Here is a 25,018-nt window from a genome sequence, read left to right as displayed (position 1 = left end):
CTGCAGTTGGATGTGGCTATGGATAGCAGTCATGCCCCCTGCACCAAGGTGCTTTGGTAGGGCAATTGGATCAAAGGGTTCCATGTTTGCATAAAGGTCTGATGAAATAGAGATGGGTTGACACTTCATTCTGGACAATGGTGTCTTAACTTTCTTCTCCTACTTGTTGTATAAACGCTACCCTCATCTCCTAAAAGGTTGGGGATTATATATTTAATTGGTCATTCTCAGAGTATAGAAAAGAGAGATGAAGCTTTTCCCACTAGCTCCTATATGGACAATAAATATTTTTAATGAAAAAAAAGAAATTAACCCGTGGCACGGGAATGGTGGGGATGGGGAGCTTCCCCTAAACTCCAAGACAGGTGGCCTCAGCCCTTCAGAAGCAATCTTCCCTGAGCACCTGGGCCTGGCCCTCACTGGTCCCCTGACCAGTCCCTCTCTACAAGTCTAGCTCTGCGCTAAGATGAGTGGTGGACAGAGGAGCTGTGGGCACTGTCCTGTCATTTCCAGCGAGGGGGCCTTGGTAATCCTGGAGTCAGGTCCATGAGGGCAGGAACACACCTGTCTTATACCCTTGGCACAGATATTTCTAGATTTCATGCTAAAGTGTCAGCTGGGTAAACTGAGCCCTGGGTCTCTTTCCATGGTGACCCTGACCCCTCACCTGACCACAGGTGACTCCTGTCCCCATGAGCTGTCCAGCCCCTACCCCTGCTGAAGAGGGGCCTGGTACTTCTGTCCTGTTTCCGTTAAGTCAGGAGTCAGAGGCACAGGGCCCATCTTCCCAGCCAGCAGGAGAGAAAGAAAGAGACATTGTCCTGGGTTTGCCAGCGTGACCCCTCCAGAGTGGGAACAGGGCTCTCAGAGAGCCATTCATTTCCAACAGGGAACCAGATAATCAGACCTTCCCACCAGTCAGTCTCTTCCCTCTCGGGTGCAAAGCCCTCTCCTCACGTTCAATGGGGAGCCCAGAGTCAACTGCATTTTGTACTGTCCCCTCCTGCCAGCACCTCCTTCCACCCTCCCTCATCTGCATCCTGGGTGCAAGTCCCATAATGCCAACACTGCCATTTGAGCCCCTGCGGTGGGTGGCAGGTGGGCCCAGGGGGGTGGGGCGGGAGGATGGGGTGGCTCAGGGAGAGGGGGAGGGATAAAAACCTTTCATCGGGTTGGGAGCTGTGAGGTTCCGCGAGCAGATCATTGAGAGCATCGCGTGTAGTTTATCCTCCTCTTCCTCATCATCGTCCACCGAGGCCGCGCGGCTGGCCGCTAGGTGGTGGTAGTTAATAGTGACTGCTCAAAAAGAATAGCAGAGATGCAGAGGCATGAGGACCCTAGTCCCGGGGCAGGAGGGTCCGCACTCCCTCCTTAGGGAGAGCAGAATGGAGTCTGGGTCACCTTGAGCCTGCAGGGCATGGAAGAGGGGAAGGGGGGACCTGAGAGTCTTTTGATGAGTTACTGGGGAAAGTATGGAAGAAGGTGAGGACACGGCGGCAGCTACAGAGCTCCACTCTTGGAGGATGCCCTCTCTAGGAAGAACAGAAGAGAGAGAACTGATGGGGGCGCCAGGGTAGTGAAAGACAGGGACCCCCCGGCCCTGGCTGAGGCTGGGCATGACTGTTGGCAGATGGATCCCAATCATTCTTCGGCTCGTGTCATGGTCAAGCTGAACCACATCTGAGGGTTACCCCAAATCCCCCGCTTCAGACTATAAACCCAACCTTCTAAGGGCTTCCCAGAGCTGCTCTCTAGGAGCCTGAGTCACCCTGCTGGGCTTCAGCTCCTTGAAGTGACCGGAACTGGGAAGTACCAAGGCTTGAAGAGGGCAAGTGAAAGCTGCAAAATCTGAGCCAAGCAAGAGCCTGAGATTAAATGCCAGGTCTGCAAACACGTTTTGGCCAAAGCTGAGTCTCCTTCTCTTCATCAGGCACACCTGGGAGGGAAGGGGGCCCTAGGTCTCCTGCCCTCCAAGCCTGTTAACAGAGAACTCGCGCTGTGGCTGTGTGTTTGCAGTCTGGGCAATCTGTCCACTAATACGGAGACAACTTGTCGACAGCTTATTGGCACGAGTTAGCACATTTTGGGAGAAGGTGGTCTGGCTGGCAACAAATGCTCTGGGCTGGCATATTCCCTGACCTTATCCCCGAGATCAGCCATTCTGGCCTGGAGAAACCTATGGGCAGCAGCAGTGCTCTGACCAGAAAGGGAACTCGTGTGTTGGTAGATGCTTATGGACAAGCCCCCTGGGGCCCAGAGGGGTTATGTCCAGGTGGGGCAGGACCCACGAGGGCCAAGCCACCTTTCAACTCCTGGCGCCACAGATTCCCCCTGCAGCTCCAAATCTCACCCCAGACGCCCCCCTACTCCTGCTAATGCTCCCCTCATCAGTAGCTGGTTGGGGGAGGGTTCTGGCTCTAGCAGAGTCAGTGAACAATTTACACCATCTATGAAGATGCGTTGACCCTGCACCCTGGCTGCCTTGTTGGGGGGTCAGGTGGCAGGCTGAAAAGAAACCAAGAGTTCTCCACCTTCTATGTGTAGTCTCACCACACTTTTTCCCTGGGGCAGGGCATGAAAGGATGACCAAGAGAATATTGTACAGCGACACCTGGATCGGCTGAGCCAAGAGCCTGGGGTCACGAGCTGGGGAGAAGACAGCTAGGTAGACAAGAGGCCACTTCTCCGAGGGATGATTTGCCGGGGGGGAAGGTCCAGTGAGAAGCTGAGTAAAGACCTGCCTGGGTTAACCAGGCCTGGGCAGTGGACCCTGCCTGCGGCCCCCTGGGTGACACTACTCCCCCACCTCTCTCTTCCTCCAAGAATGACGTTTGGGACACTTACTGTGCTCGTGCCTGTGGCCAGGGTAAATGATCCGGAACACGTAGTCGGTGGCCCGCCCCGAGCCCACGTCCTCCACGTCCACGGACCGCATGCTGCTGCGCTTCCGTAGCCTGGGGAACACCTTCCCCTGCGGGGAGAGGGGCGGGTGGTCAGCCTGCCCAGGGCGGGGTCCAATCCACGGCCCCCCCGCCCCCTACCCAGCTAGGCTGCTCCTAAGAGCTCCGTGTGGGGAAAGGACGGGAGGCCAGCAGGTGGGTGGAGAACCCACCCCACACATCTAGGCTCACCTAGAGCCTCCCAAGCCCCGAGGTACCTTCCCCTGCTGGGTCCAGAGTGGGGGCTCCAGCTGTCCTCGAGGCAGAAGCCCGTTCTCCAGGCAGGACAGGAAGGACAGCAGGTGGCCCCCCTGCGGGAAGTGCAGTGGTGGCCTCTGGATGCCATCCTGGCTCACCAGTACGAGCGTGCCGCCGTTCTCTGGGGGGTGAACGTGGGCCAGTGAGGCTGGGTAGGAGGACAGTGGGGTGGGAGCGTGGGGACGGAAGGAGGGGGACAGGAGGTCCATGCACGGCGCAGGCTCTCTCCCCTCACCCCTGTGCCCAGGACAGGGGAGGCTCACTTTGCTGGTGGCAGTGGATGCAGACAATCTGACTGAAGGGCACAACAAGGGCGTAGTCCCAGTAAACGCTGGAAAGGAACCAGTTTGGTGTCGCTGTGTCCCAAGACCTGCCATCCCGCCTTCTTCATCTCCCGGCCCCGACACCCGTGAGACTACCCTGAATAGTAGTATTCAGGGTACTACTATTAGTACCCTGACCGTAGCCGAGAATGTGACCTTGGCCAGCCACCTTGTCCCTCTGGGCCCCATGCTGTCCTCATGGCACAGAGCCTAGCAGTCTCAGCTGCCTAGAGCTTGGCTCAGGCAAACCTCTCCGTGCCCAGGCCCGGCTCAGTCCTAGAGAGCTCGGGAACCTGTCCAGGCAGCCTCTCCCTGCAATTCTTGGCATCGGATAAGGAGTGAGGCCTGCCCCCTGGAGCAGGCTTGGTCTCTCCATCCCCCGCCCGGGAGCAAGCCCCGACTCCCTTTCCTGGCTCCTTGGAGGAAGTCCCAAAGCCCCCACCTCTTTTCCAGCTCGGAATCCCCCAGAGTCCCATTCATGAGCTGGTTGGGGGTCCACTTCAGAGTTAGGCTCTCTGCAGACTGGTGCAGGGAGAGGTAGCCAGGGACAGCCTCCATGTCCTCCTTCTACAGGGAGCAGACACACCAGAAGACAGAGAAGATGAGGGCCCGAGAGGCTCCCGGGGATGGCCTACGGAAAAGGAGCTCCAGGTGCGTGCAGGGAGGCCAGGCCAGGCCAATCACAGGATCCTGGACTGGGGGCCGGGAGGAAGTAGGGGGCATCACGTGCCACACGCAGATGCGGGTGCCTCCTTTCCCTGGCTGGCCTGGGGCCGCTGGCTCTGTCCTGTCAGCCTCCTGGATGCCAGGCGTGTCCGGGCCAGCCATACCCAAGCTGGGCGTTCACCCTGCCTGCTGGCTGACATTCCTACTCCCGGACGGCCTGGTTCTCAGCTGGCCAGAGCAGATGCCATTCCTGGCTCCTGCCAGCTCAAGGCTGGGCATGAGGCTATGAAACAGTGAAGTAGGGGGTGGGGCCCTTCTCCCCCTTCTTTCTAGTCAAGCCCCTGGGAAAAGGGATGAATGTGGCTGGAGGTCTTGGTGCCTTTGGAAGAGGGAGAGGAGGGCCGGGCGTTAGGCTCTCCTACCGGCTGTACCAGCACGTTGTTTTTGCCGTAGAGCAGCCGTGTCCTCGAGTTCTGGTGCAGGGACTCCACATACTCACGGGCGCAGGCGGCTAGCCTGTCCTCCGACGCGCTGCCACTTGAGTGCCGCTTCCGGATCTGCACACAAAGTCACGGCTCAGCCCCCAGCCCCAGGAAGTCAGCCGTGGGGGTCAGCCCTAGGCCTCCATGCGGACCCTCTCTAGCTGACCCCAAGGGTCCTTCCTGTCCCCAGTTTGCTCTCAGCCACGGACCAGCTCTGTGCTCCTAGCATTTATGTGAGCGCCAGTGTGGGGAAAAGGCTCTCCTGGGGTGGCCACTACCCTGGGCATCTCCAAGGCCCAGCCTACATCTGCCAGGAGCACACAGCCCAGCTGCTCCTCCCCAAAGGCCCAGGGGCGTATCCTGGGTGAGCACAGGGCGGAAGAGTGACACCTACTCCTAGGGCTGGGCGCTTCGCAGGGGAGTCCTGGCGATTTGGGGGACCACGGATACGGTGCCTCTGGACCAGCTCATCAGCCGAGGGGTCGGTCCAGTAGTGATCAGCTGTCTTGAGCTTGGTGTACTCCAAGGCACAGGGTCCCACTGTGGAGACAGGGACAGCCAGCTCGGGGGTGCCCCCTCAGCACTTGCCCTGGAGCCCCCACTGGCCCAGCGCAGGCCTGTCTGCTACTAGGCTTACCTAGAAGAGAGGCCAAGATGGGGCCAAACACAGGGTCTGCCAGTAACGCCTGCTTCTCGTAATACTTGCTGCCAGGGGAGAGACAGACGGGGTGACCACTGGGGCTCCAGGACTCATTCCAGGGCCGTTAAGCTCACCAAGGAGATACATCCCCACAAGGATCAAATTCATGTCAGTTACCGAGAAGAAATGAGTCCACCAGGACTGAGCTTTGTGGGGTGCCTGGTGTGGTCTCTGCTTTCGGGATGCTACGGGGGGATGGCACATGCCTATAGACCGTGGTGGGCAGTCAAGCACAGGGAGGGGTGGGCTCAGGGAGGGGCAGTCACCTGCAGTTCTCCACCAGGTACTGCACGACCCTGTCCAGCACTTTCTCGATGAGCGCCGTGCGTATCCATATGTGTTTCAAGGCCTGCAGGCTGAGGACTGGGGCCTTCCCGCTGGCAGAGCCCTGTCTCTGCAGGGTCTCCTGGTTGCCCGCCAAGGGTTTCCTGCAAAGAGGGGGTGGGCTTCAGGAGTGTGAGGGCTTCGGGGTGAGCCCCATCGCAGACTGGTGGCACTGGGAGCGGAGTTTGGAGCCGCAAGACAAGCACCCAGAGGACTGACTGGGACGGGGGGTTGGAGGTGGTGGACAGGACCTTGTGCCTGAAAGGGCCACCCCCCCACCCTTAGGCTGGCCCGTCATCCAAGGGGTGAGGCCCTGCAAGAAACAGCAAATGGAAAGAGCAGAAGGGAGGCATGGGAGGGGCTGGTTCAGGGCTTACCTGCCCTCTACTTGCTGCTGCAGCTCCTGCACCTTGTGGCAAACCTCCCCAGCCACCGGGCACGTCTTCCCCACCTTGGTGAACAGGGCTGCCATCTTGTCACTGCGCAGGAAGCCGGCGGCACGGCGCCTCAGCTGATGCAGGAGGCAAGCCTCCACCGCACCTGGGCCACAAAGGGAAGCAGCAGCTGAGCCTGGGCAAGAGCGGAAGAGGGAGAAGCACTCCCCTCCCCCATACCTATGGAGAGCAGAGAGGCGAGGGCAGGCCCTGGCTCTGCTAAGACTAGGGGGTGAGGTTCGGGCTTAAGACAGGCCACGGAGACATACCCTGACCTCTCTCCAAAATGCTCCCGCGGGTCCCTCCCCGCTCCTGCCCAGGGTGGACCTGCGGGGGCTTTGCTGTGCCACACCGTCCCTGTCCCTCCCTCTCATCTGGTATGTACGTGCCTCCTGTATGCAGCATCGCCCTGAGGCTCTGAGGACAAAGCTGCCAGTGCCAGTTGGCATGGGTGGCTCCACCCCCTGCCCACGAGGGCAAGCACGGACAGCACCTACAGGACAGGGGATGTAGGGAGCGCACAGCCTGGCAGCCCTCCTGTAGAGCAGAGATGATGTGGTTGCTAAGGAACGAGGCTCTGGAGAAGGAGCTGAAATATTGATGAAGCCACTGCAGAGATCGGACCTGACAGCAGCCCTGAATTATTGATGAGCCCTGCAGCCGACAGTGAGGGATTTCTACTTCCCGTGCAGGGAGGGCTTCCCTTCATTCATTCATGTTTTTAGGGGCTAGGCCTACCCTCTCCGTCTGGATTCTGCTCTCAGCAGACAGGCCCCATAGGAAGGAAAGAAGGGCTTGGTAGGGGAGGGTGGAGAGCTGCCCTGGGCACATACAGATTCTAAAAAAATTAGTGTGTAGGTGTGGGGGAAGGAGGGGCTTGGCCATTATTGAGGACAAGCTGATTGTTTTACAGCCGAGGAAGGAAAGGCCCAGAAAGAGGAAGAGGGCTGATTCGAAGTCACATAGTGGCAGAGCTGGGTGTAGACACAGGGCCCCAAACACTGGCCCAGCCCCTTTCACCTCCTCCAGGTGTGTTGGGGGGGTGGAGGCCCACAGGTGGGAGGAGGTCTCCCCTCACTTCACAGGTACTCTTTTTACAGGGATTGTGCTGGAGGTGGGGAGTCAGAACAGGGTCTGAAGCGTGGTGCCACTCGCTACTTCTGGAAAACATGGGTAAGTGACTTAATGCTCTGAGCCTCAGTTTTATCATCTGTGAAATGGGGGAGACTTCCTGGGACTGGTGTGAAATGTTACACGAGATGAAGTACGCAAACCCCTCATGCCGGAGGCCCTTGATGCAAGTCGGTTCCTGGCTCCTAACCTCTTTTTGTCGAGATCCTGTTCTATGGCTAACCTGTAAGGGCTGGGTTTTTGCAAGTCCTCTCACTGGCAGAGGCGAGGACACACTAGAGAGAGGATCACAGGCTTCCCCAGAGGTGGGTGGAGGTGTCATTCTCTTAGGAACAGGGGAACTGAGGCCCCATTAAGCTTACTGTGACTAGTGTTGTTAGAATATGAAACCTGGGGACTTCCCTGGTGGTCCAGTGGTTAAGATTCTGTGCTTCCACTGCAGGGGGCATGGGTTTGATCGTTGGTCGGGGAACTAAGATCCCACATGCCACACAGTGCAGCCAAAAAAAAAAAAGAATGTGAAACCTGAACTTAGGAAATAATCACTGAAAAACAGAGGCTCTCGCCTGTTTTCTGCCTTCATTGTTACTGACAGACAGTCACTGATGTCCTATAAAAGAGTTTTGTTTGGCTCTCTCTTGTACTGAGGTCAAGAAGTTAGAGAGAGTCCCTGGGGCCAATGTGGAAGCTGGCCAGTTCATTGAGAGCATCCCAGGGAAGGGGAAACAAGACAGGACCCCCTCCCTCTCTTGGGAGCTCAGGCCTCGGAGGACTTTATTTCACAAGTTGCAGCCTTTCCTTCATGGCATGTTCATATATCGATGAGCACATGCGTACGCAGACAGATGTATCCACAGGTATCATGTGTGTATGGGACATGTGGGGGAATCTTTGCTTAAGTGTCCACATATTCCCCTCCATGGCTGTCCCCTTGGTCCCTGGAGGTCCTGCGTGGCCCTGGGGTACATAGGTGAGTGACCTTTTTGTCCTAGTCTCTTGGTCCTGGGGCTGCTGCAGCTACAAGTCCACAGCTGGAAGAAGGTGGTGACTATTTCCTGGGGTGGCACTCCCCGATCAGAGTGGGAGAAAAGCAGCACTGAACAAGGCCAGAGCAGCAGCAGGTGGCACCAGTCCTGCAGAGAAGCATGTGCCTTGGTGACGTGGCTAATTGCCGGGATAATGAGTCATTAGCTCTCCCACCTTCCCCAGGCGACTGCCCGTGTAGCCAGGCTGGGGAGCCTGGGGATGCAGGCAGCAGCTTGGCCTCACCCAGCCTGCCAGGCAGACTGTGAGCACAGGCCTCGGGGTTCTCTGGGGTGGGCGGAGGCATTCCTCAGCAATTACTGCAAGTAGGGAATATTGAGAGAAGCCCAAACACCACACCCAGTGCCCCCACTCACCCCATGGCCCCTAAGTTCCTTCTGTGAAACCCGGGCAAGGTGCCAGGCAATGTCCGCAGAGGGAAAAATCTCTCTCACCTCTCTATGTTCCAAGCAAAGTAAACGACCCTCTGTGCCAGGTATTCCTAAGCTGGTTCCATGGGCTCCTCGGCCAGTAGTTGTTCAAACTATACTAGTCCTTCCCCATTCCCACAGGGCTGTCCCCCACAGGGAAGGAGCACGTTACTGTGTGCAGTGTGTAGGCAAAATAATAATAACACTGATAATATATAATTGAGAATTACTCTCCTAAGAGGGTTTGTTGATAGGCTTCTGGACCTTCGAGACCCCCTAAAACTGCACACAGAATCACTGGTCTGCTTCTGCATGCTTAGGTGAGTGTTTTTATTCTGGATAAAGGATCCTTGGCTTTTAGTTTCTAAAAGGGGTATCTGACCCCAGAAAGTTTTAAAACCCTGCTCTAAGACTTTTGGGTTGAGTGGAACCACAGACACTTCTACTGATTGGCACTTACAGACATGCAAGTACAAAGATCCCCCTGGCCTCTCCCCACATACAGAGAACACCACACTCAGAACTGCAGTTGTAGAGCTATCAGCAATAATGCCCAACTCTCCAGCTGTCTGTGCTCCCCAGGAGGCCCTCTCACAGACCATCAAGCACCCTTCTCCAAGGAGAAGGTCACACAGAGGCCCCTGGAGGAAACGCCCATCACAGCCAAAGCACCAACTCAGCCGAAATCTTCCCCCTTCTAACTGAGCTGTCTGGGCCCTGGTCCCCCAGCCATGACGTGAAGGTTTCAGGAGCCCCTGTCTCAGGGTTCCCAGCACCACCCGCAGCCACTCTGGTTGCCCCAGAAGAGGGGAGAGACAGCCCTGACGTCATTTGGATCACTTCACATAAGAAAAACACGTACTAATTGATAAAAATCCACACTCTTTTTGGTCATTGGTTGGGATGGGAAGGTTTGGGTGAATGAATTGAAACAGAGAAACAGACATGACTCAACAAGCATGATCCTCTCCCTCCCCACCTTGGTCTTCCAGTGGCCTTTGGAGCTATGGTACCGGATGAGCCCAGGGTACCCTTTCTACTGTGTCATCCTATCCAAGTGACAGCAAGGCTCAGGGAACTGCAACTCGGAGTGGGCAGGAGTGGAAATAATTTTAACTTTAGCACCTTGCTGTGGACATCCCACCCTGACAAGGTCTGGCACCATCTTCCCAAGGAAAAGCAGTGAACTACAGCCCAGACAAGCCCTGGGACACTCCCTCACCAGTCTCTGACATGCCCCTAAAGTCTATTAAGATACGGGGCTCAACAAATGCTGCATGGATTGGAGACCACGAGTGCTAATGGAATCCTATAGGGCCCCTCCCACAAACTCCTTACCTACTGATTTAACCATTCCAAGGAGTCCAATTTAGAACAGAGGAGACATCGGTAGATAGAGAGGGAAGGGACTTGGGAAGTTACTGAATGTTCTCAGACCTTGCTGGAGGGTGGGCTGATTGGTAAGACCCCCTATGGTGGCAATGTGGCACTATCTATTAACATTGCAAATAACCTCTTACCTAGTAACCCCTCTTGTGAGAATCTAGCTTACAGATAGAATCAAGCTTACTTAGTTATAACAGCAGAAGACTGGAAACTATCCCCTTGTCCATCAATAGAGGACAGATTAAGTAAATACGGCACATTCATACAGTATAATATTATGCCCCTCTGAAAAAGAATGAGAATGAGCTCCAGGAACTAATAACGGAAAGGTCTCCAAAAGCAAGATGCAGAGCAGTTTGACTGCATGATACCTTTTGATTACAAAAAGGGTGGGGTAAACAAAGAATAGAATTAAAAAAAAAAAATCAGGACAAAAAACTCTGGAAGGATGCATAAGAAGGAAGAGTGGTAGTATTAGTGGTGTGGAAACTGGTAGGTGGAGGGGAAGTGGGTGAATGGGGGCAGGGAAAGGAGTGAGACTTTTCGCTGTGTACCTTTTGTATAGCTTTGGTATTTGAGCCAGGTTACCGATTCAAAATAATAACAATAATTCCATCATGAAAGGATGCTAGAGATTCTCTCCAACCTGGAGGTGAATTGAAAGTCATGAAACTCAGAAAGGCTGGGTCTGTCCATGGGCACCCACCCCATCACCAGCTCCCTCAGCAAACAGGGTCTGCAGATTAGCTTGGTTCCCCCTCCCGCAGGAGGATCTGGGCTCTGCTTAGGGTAGCCACTGGTGATCTGAGCTGCGTAGGGACTTGAGAAACAATTCAGTGGGCTGGGACAAGCTTAGGTGTCTCAGGAGCCCACGAGAATGGACTAAAGCCATGGCTGCCAGGAAATGCAGCAGTGGTTGAGAAGGGTCCTCAGTCAGCCCAGGGGTCCTCAGAAACAACCCCTGGCTCTCACACACATATCCACATTTAAACTGTGTTCAGCAGCCAAGGGACCTGGACAAGCCCAGCCTGGTAAGAGGGGGACCCACTGAATGGCTTTCAGAGAACTAGGTCAGTTGGCTGAGGTAGAGGGACACAGCATCCACAGTTAGCACAGCCTGATATGAAGGCTGGGCCCAAGGCTCTGAGCCAGAAGGGGCTGATAATGGGAGGAGCACGTATGTCCAGTGTCCCCTGCTCCCCACCTCTGCCAGCTGCCATCTGTGCAACAGGCGAGTTCAGTTTCCAGGTGAGGAAAGCGCTGGGTGGAGCAGCTAGCCACAAGTGGCTTGCTTTGGTCCTGGAGTTTTGGGGGACATTACTCAGAGCAGAATTTTTAAAAGCCTTGGATGGTGAAACCAAGATTTCCAGGAGAGGAGCAGCCTCCCTGGAGATAAAGGAATGGGTAGGATGGGCGGCCTTTTTTTAAGTAGGAACTTCCTCAACTGCCCATGGAGGGAGTCAACGTTTCACTTGTAGCGGATGAAGTGAGGGGAGCATAGAGGCAAGGCCAGGCATCCTACGTCTCTCCCCCCACCACTTCCCCGGCCAGCTATTTCCACCAGGGATTTATGACGGCTGCCTCCACGCGGAACAAGCATTTCTATGGTAACAAGGGTACATTTTTCCTTCCGCCTGCACTGGTGATGCTGGCGGTTTGCTTCAGCTTTGAGGGGGGTGGCACTCAGCCTTGTTCAAAGCCCTAAAACAAGAAAGCAACTCTCCCACCCAGACTTTCACTGGGAGGAGAAAGCACTGCCCCGATATTCTGGAACCAAGCAAGTGAGAGAAATGAAGTTCATACCACACATACCCATCTTCCTTGCCCTGCTGGGGATGCAGGGCAGAGTCTGCATGTGCCGTGCTCACACTGGCTTGCCAGGGGACCAGGCCAGTGCCAGCCTCGCCCAGCTCGACAAGGGACCTGCTGTCTCCAAGAGTATCTCTGGACATCATGAGTCCACTGTTTGGTGACCCAAGCTATGCCTCCAACTTCTCCTCAATGCCCCACACCTCCAGACTCCACTCCTGGGTAGGCCTCACAGGGGGACCCATCCCTGGGCAACACAGGCTTTAGAGTCAGACAGATGTGGGTTCAAACCCTGGTTCCTTTCCTTACTAGCTTTTTGACTTTGTGCAGACCACTAAGTCTCTCTGAGCTTCAACTGCAGGGAGGGAAAGGAACAGGTCCCACCTCGATGGGTGCTGAGTGACTGAAGGCAACAGCATGTGCAGAGGTGCACAAGGCTCTTTGTAGCACCCAGAACATGGAAGGCGATGGGTGAGCATTACTGCCTTTCCTTCCTGCGCTGTGCCCGTCCCCTGCCCTCCCTCTGGTAGCTACAGATGCTCTGGCTGTGCTCCCCTCTAAGGCCACCCCTCCCACCTGTGCACTGGATTTCAGCCCCTTTCACCTCTCAAGGACATCACTCCAGCATACGTCCCTTCTCTTTCCTGTATCTTTAATTTTTCCCTATTACTTTCAATTTGTACATAACTATTCCTTAATTTCTCCAATTAAAAAAAAACACACCACCACCTCCCTTGGCCCTACATCCCCATTTAGGTGTTAAACCATTTAGCTGCTTCCCTGCACATAAAATTTCTCAAGAAAGTTGTGTATGTGCCACGCAGCTAGATGTTGTGATAACTGTTGTGACAGGTCATCTGGAGCTGCCTCCCTGAAGAAGGGCTAGGTCTTGATCTCAAGGGAAAGACTCTTGGTGCCCTTCCTCGGGCCTGTCTCCATAGAGGGCCCCCTTGGCAGCCCGAGAAGGCAGGACAGGGAGGGGAGGGAGGACATGTGCTGTGGTCACCAGAGCTCTCCCCACCCCCCTCTAGACAGGCATGGCTGTGGCTCCATCACGGTCAAGGATTTCCCATGGGCAGTGACTTACGGGGAGAGGGATCACATAGAGCTTTTCTGTTGGGACAGGAGAGCTGCAAACGCTCGTTTTTCTTACAAAACCAGCCTTCATAGCTCGCCTCAGCGGTTATGGTCAGCACTGAGGACTCAGGACTTTGGCCTTCCCTGTAGAAGCTCCCTCCTGGTGGGAGCCCAGTGTCCTGGGTTTCTACTCTTCCTCCTCTTTTTGGATTTCACCATGACTGGCCACCGCATGACTGACCATCCTACTGTCTGGCAGCCAGGTGATGACTCGTCTGGTGTGGGCCAGTGAAGGGCTGGGTTTGCGTCCGTCTCTTTGGTGTTCGCTCTCTAGAACTACACAGGTCCCCCACCCGGGCCCTGTCGTTGGTTTAAAAGACCAAGGATGGGAAGGGAAGGCAGCAGCCTCAGCAACAGCAGGTCCTTCCTGACTCCAACTGGGGGTCCAGGATCAGGGAGGACCCTTCAGCAACATCTGCTCCCCTTCCCTGTTCTCCCCACTGCCCCTGGGCACAGCTTCTAGGCTGTGAAGCCTCCACCACTAACAGATGTCTGTACATGGACTTGGGGACAGAGGCTGGGCCAGCTCGGGGGTGGGACTATCTCTATGTGCTGGATTAAACACAACAGTCTACAAGACAAATTAAATTATGAAAATTCAGTGACTAGCATTTAATGCTGATCTACTCCTATAAAGTATTCTAGGACTTCCCTGGCGGTCCAGTGGTTAAGACTCCACGTTTCCACTGCAGGGGGCATGGGTTCGACCCCTAGTGGGGCAATAAGATCCCGCATGCCGCGTGGCACGGCCTTAAAAAAAAAAAAAAAAAATTCTATATTTACGTGACTTCAGACCCCACCCTCCAGTATCCAACATCCAGTTCCAACACCCAGAAGGTGGGGCAGATTTCCATACTTATTTGTCTGTTCTGCAGGCTTACGTGTCCAGAATCCTGTTTAAGGTTTAAGGATGCATTCAATACATAGTTTTTGAAATAAAAATACATCCTATAAAAAAAAGCTGCATATACTTGCTATCTCTATCTCTTCCACCACCCATCCTCTCCTCCTCCTCTTCCTCCTTTTTAAAAAAACCATTTCATTATGGAAAATTCCAATCATCTACAAAAGTAAAGAGGATGATATAATGAACCCCCGAGTACCCATCACACAACATAAGCAATGATCAAGGAAGGACCAATCTTGCTTTAGTTATACCACCTCCAACCACTTTCCCCCTTATCCCTAGATTATTTTGAAGCAAATTTTACATATCATATATTTTTGTCCATAAATATTTTAGTGTGTATCTCTAAAAGATGACTCTTTTAAAAACGTGTACCTAATACCTGTACTGCACCTACAAAATCAATAATAATTTCTTAATATTTTCAAATTCCTTGATTGGGTTCCCAGAGTTCAAATTTTTCTGATTGTCCAGATGCTCGAAACTCCCAGAAACATGGATGCCTAAATGGAATCCTGGAGAAGGTTCTAGGAGGCTTTATGGGGAAGGTTAAAAGATCACTTTCAAGAACAAAGTAGAACGTCACTGGTGGTGGTGATGACAACAACATTTACTGAGCACCTACTGCATACCTGGCTCCATGCTGTGTGCTTTACCCGCATCACTCTTTTAATCCTCACATCAACCTTATTCCATAGGTTCAGAGTTGCTGAATAAGTGGCCATGGTCACACACTTGGTGACATGGTCAGTCTGTGAACCCAGGTCAGGTTTGCCGGACTCCAGCGTCTCAGCTACAGACCATCACCATGTGCCCTCAGCCATGCCCCAAGACAGGGCGAGGGGAGCCAGTCTCCCAGAGGGCCTTTCTTCCTACTGGATCATTACCACATGGAAAGTGGAAGCCAGATATGCTGAGAATGAGCTGTTCGTTCAGTGTGGGCAGGGAGAAGAGAGAAGGAATCCCTTTCACTGAAGAGAGACAGAGTAAAAACTGCCTGGTGCCTGAATCTCAGGGCGTGCTGAAATACCTCCAGCTCCAGTATCCCAGGTGGGACGCACCCTCCCGTCACATCTGCTTCTCTCCCAGCTCATTAGCATCTCCTTGCCATTCCCCGGAGGAGCTTGCTGCGGCTGAACTTCCCGGCTCATGAAAGCTGCTTAGCAACAGGGAGCGGGTTAATAAAGCCCTGGTGGTGTTCCCAGCTACACAGACTCCACCCCCGTCTCCCATTACAGCTCATCCTCAGCCTGAAGCAACCCTCAGGTGGACCGATCAGCGCGGGGAGGGCAGGGAACCTAAGGACTGAGGGGCAGGGCTGGTCTGGGTCCCGCCCCCGGTGCCTGCGGCCGGAAAAAGGAGATGTTTACAAGTCTAAGAACCTGCTCTGCCAGGCCAGGAACCTCTCCGTGGGCCTCCTAAAGCCCTTCTACCCACCAGTGGTTAAAATCCAACCTCAGCGCCCAACTGGAATGGAGCAAACAGAGACACTGTGGAGGCAGATGCTGCCCTCTGAGCCAGAGGGGCGGGGAGGCACAGTGCTCCGCGGTTAAGGCCTAAACTACCCCAGACCCCTCGATGGGAAGAGTAACTGGGCACTCTATGAGCAGTCATATTGCTATTACAAATGCAGAGTTCAAAGGTGAAACTCAGGACAATCTGCTGTTTAACCCTGACCTTGAGTTGCCCACAAGCAAAAGTTAAGAGCACCTTGCCCTCTGGGGGTTGGGGTGGCAGGAGATATCAGCCTACGCCCGGTGGGGGGGGGGGGTTCAGGAAGCCACAGAAAAACAGGAAGCATTAATTTCATTCAGCAGCACAAAGTTTCAGAGGCCATATCATGGAGCAAAACGCAAACGTGACATGACTTTTTAAGATGAAGACGAGATATCCAAGAAGCTTCTCCCAACAGTGGGGTTTGGGCCTATTCTCCAGTGCGCGGGTACAGTCACACAGCTCCTGGGGGCTGGCAGGGGGTGCCTCAGAGCAGCAATGCAGCCTTGCTCTGTGGTAGGAGAACAGCACACATAGAACCCCTCCCTGCCAGCTGGGTTTGCCAGCAAGGCCTCCTCACAAGGTTCCTACCTGCTGGGGCCTGTCTGGCTTCTAGACAGACAGGTTTAGGAACAAGCACAGCAAACACAACAAACGCATGTTTCTCGTCAATCCTGGGAGTCTCACTCCTCCCCTTGAGGAACAGCAACTTTCCTGGGTTTGCCCAGGGCCAGGTCTTGACCGAGAGATTCTTCAGTTCCATTTCTAAGGCTCTCCAGGAAGGTTCTGTTTCCGGTTCAAAAATATCTGTATTCTAAGGAAGCTCAGGGAAGCTCATCTTGCTCAGGCCCTGACCTCTTCAGTCACCCCCTAGCCATCCTCTGCGATGAACAGAGGGGCCAAGGCAGGGCAGAGGGGCCCAGGACCCCAGCCCTCCACAAAGCTCTAGTGAAAGGGGTCACTCACTGCACAGTTAATCCAGTCTCCACGGCCTTCACTCTGCTCCCTTTCTCTCAGCACTTTCTCTGCACTCCCACTTCCCCAAGAACGAAGCTGAATTCTGGATGCGGCTGGGACAACTGCAAGACCCAGGGTAAGACTGGACCCACTTCAGACTAAAAATGCACTTCTGAACATTTTTCCAGGGGGTGAAGGAGCCTGGCATTTCAGAATCTCCAAAAAGCCAGAAGAGTGGAGTTTTCCATCAGTACATGTCTATTCTCTCTGCCTCCCCCTAGGAATCCCTGATTATGATTCCACTCTGTGATGCAGGCAGGAAAAAAGGTTGATAATCACTGCTTTTTTTTTTTTTTTGGCCACACTGGGTGGCATGCGGGATCTTAGTTACCGTACCAGAGATCAAACCTGTGCCCCGTGCAGTGGAAGTGCAGAGCCCTAACCACTGGACTGCCAGGGAAGCCTCGATAATCACTGCTTTAACCCAACCTTATTTGGAGCCCAAACTGAGATCCCCCTCACCACTGAACACCATTTTCAACAAAGTATAAAGATTCCTTTTCCCGTGGGTCTCAGATGCCCCGGCTTGACTTAGCTTTACACCATTGGGAGCCCCTCCTGCTAGCATTCCCTTCCGTGACTGTGCACTAAGCCCAAGGCAGAGGCAGCAAACTGGCAGAGGCTTGCAGATGCCTTTTGTTTAGCCCACACAAATTTTTTTTTTTAATGGGAATTAGTTATCAGCATTTAAAACTTGGGACATTTCATGTAAAAACCCAGACTTCTGGCTTCTCTTAAAATAAAACAAAGGCCATAGCAAGCCAGGGCCAGCATTCCTTCAGAAGCTGAGTGGCGGCTGCCCCCTTCAAACATGGCAAGTGCTACCCAGTTTACCCCAGTCCCCACCACTGCCTGCTGTCCCACACCCGGACTTCTCTAGTTCGACCCTGTGGGCATTTAAGTTTGCACTTTGACCTAAGGCACCTCCTGAAATCCAGCAGAACAGGGCTCCTCTTGCTTTGGGGCTGATCTTAGAACCCTGGAGACCTGGGTCTATTTCATAGTCCCTTGTTCTAGTTCCGTGACTGAAATTGGCTGAAAGTAGAAGAATCTTTCCTTTTGAAGGTGATATCCCTGCCTGCTGGAAAGAGCCATGGGCTTCAAGGCAAGAGGCAAAAATGAAAGCCCTGCTGCTTCCTGGGGGCCCCTGGACTCATCAGAGGAGAGCTGACGGTTTCTTCTCACCCTAATGGACCTGATGGTGGGACGCCAACAGCTTTTTCCCCTGCCTCTCTTCCCCCATTTACCTACGGCCGCCCACATGTGGCGCCCATGCACAAGCTGTTTGTGCTATTTTATTCTGTTTTCTGTGTTTGCTGTGTGTGCTCTGGACAAAGCCTAGCACCATGCCACGACTAATTGGGCCACCAGTAGAGCCCTTCTGGTGACAATGACAGACAGTGGCTGACGTCAGGGGAACATAGCACAGGTGGAAGGGAGTAGGGTTCTAATACTCGTCGAAGTCACCTATTGCAAGACTAGCATACTTTTTCCCCAGCAGGGCTTCTGCGAGAAAAGGTAGGATCAGATTGTTCCTGCAAACCTGAGAATCGTTATATCATCTCAAAGAACCAGGGAAACTTACCCGAAAGGGAGATAGTAGGACCTCAAATCCTGCAAACCTAGTTTCAGGCTTAACATCCAAAAGAGGAGGAAACACAGACATTCTTCTCATCTCTTACAATGCTAGGAACCTTCACATGTATCATCTCAATACCCACAAAAACTCCTTGAGTTGGGAATCACCACCCTGTTTTTAGAGGAGCAAACTGTGGGTGACAGAAGTTAAGAAACTTGTCCAAAACAACTTGAGAAGTAAGCAGAGCACCAGGATTTGTCTGAACCCTCAGTCTGTCACTCGGGCTCTGTTCACAGGCTGCCTCTCCCCACTCGCCCTCCCACATTTCTCTGCTTTATTTTTTTTTTCGTAGCTGTTGCCACACCTGTTATTGCAGGATATATTCATGTGTACATTTGTTTTCTGTCTCTCTGCCCACAGAATATAATCCTCCGGGGCAGAGACGCTGTCCATCTTGCCACTGCTGTTTCCCTACCTGGAGAACAGTATCTGGAATCTGGGGGACCTTCAGTGTTTGCTGCTGGACTGATGGGAGGGGCAGCTCTAACGGCCTCACCATGCTACTGTCAAAAGTGTCCCTTCCCGTATCTCCTCCTTTCATTCCTTCACCTCAGAAATGCACAACCTCCCTTCAATGAACACCAATCTCAGAGGCCAAGGAAAACAACATAAAGGTGGCAAATGGGGGACTTCTCTGGTGGTCCAGTGGTGAAGAATCCGCCTTCCAAAGCCGGGGACGTGGGTTTGATCCCTGGTCAGGGAACTAAGATCCCAAATGCCGCGGAGCAACTAAGCCCGCGCGCCACAACTACTGAGCTCACGCGCCTCAACTAGAGCCTGCGTGCCACCAACTACAGAGCCCACGCGCCCTGGAGCCTGTGCACCACACCTAGAGAAGAGAAAACCCGCACGCCACAACTAGAGAGAAGCCCGCGCGCTGCAACGAAAGATCCTGCATGCCGCAACTAAGACCTGGCACAGCCAAAAATAAATTAAAAAAAAAAAAGAAAAAAAAAAAGATGGCAAACGGAAGGTCAAATTCCTGGAAATCCAAGAAGATTCAGTTGTGTGTAGGGACAGGCTTGCTCCTACAAAAGCAAAAGTGTTCACGCTGAGGCAGAAGCGTTGGTTTATTACAGACTTTCTCCTTTCTAAGGTGGGAAGGCTTGGCTATCCCTCCTTTACACTCATGTTGTTCTGCATGCAGTCGAGTGCTTGGATAGTTGGGATGCTGGAGCAACGCAGGTACGATTAATTAGAAAATAGATGTGGCACAGAAAGCATCCAAAAGCACAGACCCTTCCCCAAAGTTAATGTAAAGATAAACCAGAGCAGTGGTTCCCAAACCCAACTACCTAGGACAATGGCCCTTAAAGTGTGGTCTCTGGACCAGCAGTATCAGCCTCATCTGTGAACTTGTTAGAAATGCAAATTCGTGGGACCGCCCCAGGCAGACGAATCAGAAACTCCAGGGTTGGGACCCAGGAATCTGGGTTTTAACAAGTCCTACAGGTGACTCTGATGCATGCTAAAATTTGAGCGCTACTGTCCTTGGGAACTAGACATATATAGTCAATTCTTAGGCCCTGGAGATCCTGATTCAGTAGGTCTGGGATGGGACCCAAGGAGATTCCATAAGCTTCTGAGTTGATTCTGACTTGCAGCCAGATTTGAGAACTACTAAACCTGAGGACTCATCTTTCCCTGGCCCCAAGATAGTGTCCTCAGTTTTTAAACCCTCTCCCAGTAGCCCCCAGTCACTCACTCACCACATAGAGTAAGGATGTGGCTGCTGTCTTCATGCACAAACTTCCTGGTGACAGCCTCCTCCATGATTTGCTTCACCTGTGAATAAATGGGCAGCATCGTTATTGACTGATTGATTAATCGATTGACCAAACGCCTGTGAGCAAGTAAATGGCTTGGCTCTGCCCCCCTGGTCTGGGTTCAGACACCTGCAGAGTAGATGATAGGAAAGGGAGGGGTGGGGAAGCAAAGTTTCTTCAGTACAGATAGCACCAACATCTTGGAAAGGCAACCAGGAAAAAAGATGCTATAAACCCACCAATCAATCAGTGCAGATATTCCAACCCAGGAGGAAGTGCCCTGCTATAGAGAACAGGGGTGGGATGCTATTTGCTCACCTGTACTTAGCTGCAGAAGGGCCTGTGGGCAGACACACTGTCCTTTAGGGACAAATTGTTTCAGTACAGGCTCCAGATAAACAACCTGACCCTCCTTTTCTCCCTTCTCTGAGGGTAGGGGTAGGTCCATCTAGGCCTCAGGGACACTCCCCACATGCTCACAAGCCCAGTCTTCTTTCTGTCTAGGTAAAACCCTATGTTTGGGTTCCTACCTGGATGTAAAAGCTTCTGAATGCCTTGTAAGGTAAGTGGTCACAGCCTTCTTTAGAAAGCACTTAAAAAAAAAAAAACTTCAAAATTGATGTACAAATAGAAAAGGGTATATATCATAATTACACAGCTTGAAGAATTTTCACAAATTGAACGCACCTATGAAACCAGCATCAGATCAAGAAACTAAACGTGACCAGCACCCTAAAGTACCCCCAGACTCTGCCATGTTTCCTTCTAGTCACTACTTCCCTCAAAGGTACCCACTATCCTGACTTCTAACATCATAGAGCACTTTTGTGGGGTTTTGTACTTCTTATGGATGGAATGGCTCACTGTGTAGTTTTTGTGACTGGGTTTCTTTTGGTCCTTGGTGTGACTGTGAGATTTGTTCATGTTGTATATGGATGTGCGTTGTTCATTCTCCATTGTGTGAACAACTCACAATTGACTGGCATTCGGGTAGCTTCCAATTTGGGGCTATTATGGGTAGTGCTGCTGTGAACATTCTAGACATGTCTTTGTGTGAACACGGGTGCTCATTTCTTTGGATTTATATTTTTAGGCAAGGAATTTCTGATGAGTATATTCTATATTATTAGATTTTGCCAAGTTGCTCTCCAAAGTGGTTGTACCAATTTACACTCCCAGCAGGAGTATATGAGGTTCTAGTTGCTCCCAACACTTAAACCAAGCACTTTTGATGCCTTGGGGGAACCTGCCAGGAGACAAATACTAATACTGAAGATTAGAGGGATGGATTACCTCAATCCCAACATTAAATCTTACAGATATAGTAAGCTCTGGGAGAGCTAGTCTTCACCATTCTTTGGACAGTGTCCTGTGTCCAGTGTCCTGATGCTGCTCTAGCTCCCCAGGCCCTCACTTTCGTTTGGAGGGTGGTAGAGCTTCTAAAGTCTGGGGAGGAGGGAGGAAGGACCCGGAGTCTCCTCCCTGCTGCAAAGTGCTCATGGTTAGCAGTTAGGTAAAGGGGGATCAGATCGATCCTGCACTCTATTTTTTTTTTAACATCTTTATTGGAGTATAATTGCTTTACAGTGGTGTTAGTTTCTGCTTTATACCAAAGTGAATCAGCTATACATATACATATATCCCCACATGTCCTCCCTCTTGCGTCTCCCTCCCACCCCTCTAGGTGGTCATAAAGCACCGAGCTGATCTCCCTGTGCTATGCAGCTGCTTCCCACTAGGTATCTATTTTACATTTGGTAGTGTATATATGTCCATGCCACTCTCTCACTTCGTCCCAGCTTGCCCTTCCCCCTCCCCGTGTCCTCAAGTCCATTCTCTACGTGTGCATCTTTATTCCTGTCCTGCCCCTAGGTTCTTCAGAACTATTTTTTTTTTTTTTTTAGATTCCATATATATGTGTTAGCATACGGTATTTGTTTTTCTCTTTCTGACTTACTTCACTCTGTATGACAGACTCTAGGTCCATCCTCCTCACTACAAATAACTCAATTTCGTTTCTTTTTATGGCTGAGTAATATTCCATTGTATATATGTGCCACATCTTCTTTATCCATTCATCTGTCAATGGACACTTAGGATGCTTCCATGTCCTGGCTATTGTAAATAGAGCCTGCACTCTAAACTATTAAAACCTTCCTAGATTACTTCCCAAGGGGTTTTGCATTAAACAGAGCATAATGTCACAGCTCAAAGACCTGCAGGCATCTGAAGCAGGCTGTTGGGGCAGACTTTTGGATTAGGAGGACCTATAGATACCCTGGGAATTCCCTGGCGGTCCAGTGGTTAGGACTCGGTGCTTTCACTGCTGGGGCCCAGGTTCAATCCCTGACCGGGGAACTAAGATCCCACAAGCTGTGCAGCACAGCCAAAAAAAAAAAAAAAAAATTATACTACAAGTCCTTTGTGAAAGGCCAGACTTGCCTACAATTACCCCCACTGTCCCTACTTGCAGGACAAGAAAGGATTATACTTCTCTTGAAATCAAGCGCTGAAGGGGGAAGGGAACTAAGAGTTCAGAGCGGGTCAACCTCTGTCAGGTAATACACATAGCTGTGGCATATTCTGGACATTTCTTACACTTGTTTAAGAATCATTCTGGGAGTAGTACAGACAGCCTTCTAAATACTGCCTTCCCCCAAATCTTTCCCATCATCCCTGACCAACCCCAAATTTGGAACACACCAACAATCCTAGCACATCTGCCCATAGTTTGGGTATGGCTACATTTTTGTTCTTGTTTATACTGTTCATATAAGTCTCTGTCACTAGACTATTTGTTTCCTGAGGATAATTACTGAGATTTGAGATTTCTTTTTTCCTTGGGGAGACCAGAGTTGGGGCTTAAATGCTAATCTGATGTACTCCTGGCCTAAAAAACCTCTCACTTGGCCACTTCACAGCAAAGGCACAATGGAGCTTCTCACACACAGTTGGAAAGGTGATGGCTTCAACTACTTCTTTGCCAACAGAAGGGAAGGAAACAAAAGTTAGGGCACAATAGCCAGGCCATAATTAATGTGGAAGAACGATCTAGAGCCTTCCAGGATTTTATAAGAACCCAGAGTCTTCTCCAGTCCTGAAGTTCTAGGAAAGGGTAAAGGAACCAATATGGTAAACTTTTTATATATGAGGTGAATATCACTATCCTTATTTTAGAGATGAAGAAATTGAGACTCAGAGAGGTTAAGTAACTTATTCAAGGTCACAAAGAGCTGGTCCAGACTATCCCAAAGTTTATGCATTCCCATCAGACTTTGCAGTCTCCAAGATCAGCAGATTTATTTACCAAATAGTCATCGAGTGCCTACGCGGATACAGAGCTCTGGACCGATGGGTGTCCTGCCCTCATTGAGTTTACACATCTGGCAGACACAGAGGTAGGTGGGAGGAGTTCGTGGCTCCATCCAGAGGCCTAATCCATTCTAATCCACTCTGTGGGTTTGAACTCTCCAGCTCTCGTTTGCGGGTGAGTCATATGGACAACCCCCCCATCACCATGAAATTGAAATGGCTTTTAGGGCAGGGTCAAAGTAAAGGACATTAGTACAGAGAAGGACTTTTTCTCTTCCTGACGTGGGCGGGGGGACTCCTCAAAAGAGGAAAATAATCTTGAGTCTTAAAAACCATTCTCAAAACACCCCCTGGCCTCTGGGTAGGGAGGTGGGCGTGGAGTGAGAAGCAGTGAGGTGTGCAGCGAACCCTCCTGCAGCCGAGACTCGGTTCCCAGAAAGATAACTGAATGCGGTGTAGGGCAACCCGGAGCTAAGCCCCCAAGTCACCCATTTAGCGCTCTAGGAGGCCCGCGAGGGGCCCCGCCCCCTCCTCAGGCGGCGCGGGCAATGAATGGGCAGCTCGGGTTCTCTAGAAATCGCTGCCACCCCTCCCCCGACCTCGGTCTCCCAGAGCTGCTGCCTTCACAGGGCGGGGAGCTGCGGGATCGCGGAGCAAACAAACCCTGAAGCGCCGGCCTAGCCCCTGGGGCCGAGGAGAGCTGCCCCCTGATCCGGGAGTGGGGCGGGAACCGCAAACCAGTCCAGGACCCCGCCCCCGCCCAAGGCCCGCGAGCGCCCGCGCCCCGGAATGGGCGCAGATCTTTCTGTCCCTTGGGCCTTGCGGACAGGGACGCGAGCCCCCGGGGGTCCGTACCCCGACTTTACCTCCTTTTTCACGTTCCACAGCAGTTTCTCTTTGACTGCGTCCTCCGCGCTGCCCATCGTGCGGCGGCTGACGGGGAGGTGGTGCCCAGCGGCCGCCTAAGTCCCCCACGCGCCCTAGCTGCCTCCGCGCCTCTCGACTCAGCGCCCCAAGCGCCAGGAGGAGCCCCCGCCCGCCGCGCTCCCCGCCCGCCGCCGCCGCCGCAGCCACTGCCCGGTGCTGGGCTCTGCAGCCATCTTCCGAGCCCCGCACCGACGTCAGGAGGCTGGCCCGGCCCCTTCCCACAGCCGGGGGCGGGGGGGGTTGCGCTCAGCCACTGGGGGGGGATCGGGAGGGGGGAAGGCTGCGCGCGCCTGGGGGTACCGTGCCCGGGCGCGCGCCACGGCGGCCGTTGTCATGGCAACGCGCCCTCTTCAGCCCCGAGGGCGCGAACCTGCATTGTGAGAGCTAGCAGCCCGCCGCGCCCAGTGCCGGGCGGGGAGGCGAGGCGCGCCCGGCACCCCGTGGCTGAGGGGAGAGTCGCTCGGGCCGAAGCTGGCCGCCATCCAGCTAGACGTCCCTTGATTCCTACCCGCTCGTTTTCCCGACGGGAAGGGCCGGGGCCCCCGCGCCTCGAGTCTGGCCACGGGGAAGCCAGTGTTAGTCTCCTGGCTGGGAGAAAGGCCGCGGAGCGCCATCGTTTCTCCAAACACCCCTGCCAGCCGGGCGCCCTCAGTTGCAAAGCTTTTGGGAAGAGGAGTGGGAGCGCAGCAGCCCCCGTCTGCAGAGGCTCAGCTATCCCTAAGGGCGCGAGAGTTACGGTCAGCCGTCCCTCCCCCGAGGGGTCGCTACGTCCCGTCTGGCCCTTCACGCACCCACGTGGGAGGTGGGGCGCAGCTTGAAGTGACTGGGACCAGCAGGAGCTTGTACGGAACCTGTGGAGATGAGACAAGCGCCTTCTGCACGATTTGCCTTGTAGACTTAAGCAGCCCCACCT

At 53.0% G+C, this 25,018-nt stretch overlaps 1 protein-coding gene across 11 annotated transcripts in view; it reads right to left on the bottom strand.

Moving 5' to 3' along the window:
- SGSM2 (small G protein signaling modulator 2) overlaps positions 1-24,186 on the bottom strand; it is a 45,964-nt gene extending 21,778 nt beyond the window's left edge. For 9 of the 11 annotated variants that reach the window (XR_005017780.1, XR_005017781.1, XR_005017782.1 and 6 more), the window contains exons 1-12: positions 24,045-24,186; positions 19,810-19,885; positions 6,070-6,232; positions 5,635-5,796; positions 5,306-5,373; positions 5,063-5,208; positions 4,609-4,743; positions 3,963-4,087; positions 3,461-3,528; positions 3,158-3,318; positions 2,845-2,971; positions 1,162-1,296 (exon numbers count right to left, since the gene is read on the bottom strand). Coding sequence is in view for 4 of the 11 variants with exons in the window: in XM_036836790.1 (XP_036692685.1) it covers positions 1,162-1,296; positions 2,845-2,971; positions 3,158-3,318; positions 3,461-3,528; positions 3,963-4,087; positions 4,609-4,743; positions 5,063-5,208; positions 5,306-5,373; positions 5,635-5,796; positions 6,070-6,232; positions 19,810-19,885; positions 24,045-24,101 (1,423 nt within the window). In the remaining 7 variants the exon portion in view is untranslated. The remainder of the gene's footprint in view (positions 1-1,161; positions 1,297-2,844; positions 2,972-3,157; positions 3,319-3,460; positions 3,529-3,962; positions 4,088-4,608; positions 4,744-5,062; positions 5,209-5,305; positions 5,374-5,634; positions 5,797-6,069; positions 6,233-19,809; positions 19,886-24,044) is intronic. The other 2 variants (XR_005017783.1, XM_036836792.1) reach the window with 1 other exon arrangement.
- Positions 24,187-25,018: the final 832 nt, after the last annotated feature.

Source organism: Balaenoptera musculus, chromosome 20 (genome assembly GCF_009873245.2).
Source record: "Balaenoptera musculus isolate JJ_BM4_2016_0621 chromosome 20, mBalMus1.pri.v3, whole genome shotgun sequence".
In the NCBI taxonomy this organism is placed as follows: Eukaryota; Metazoa; Chordata; class Mammalia; order Artiodactyla; family Balaenopteridae; genus Balaenoptera; species Balaenoptera musculus.
The sequence above is the reverse complement of the archived record's forward strand: the minus strand, read 5'-3'. Positions and strand labels throughout refer to the sequence as shown.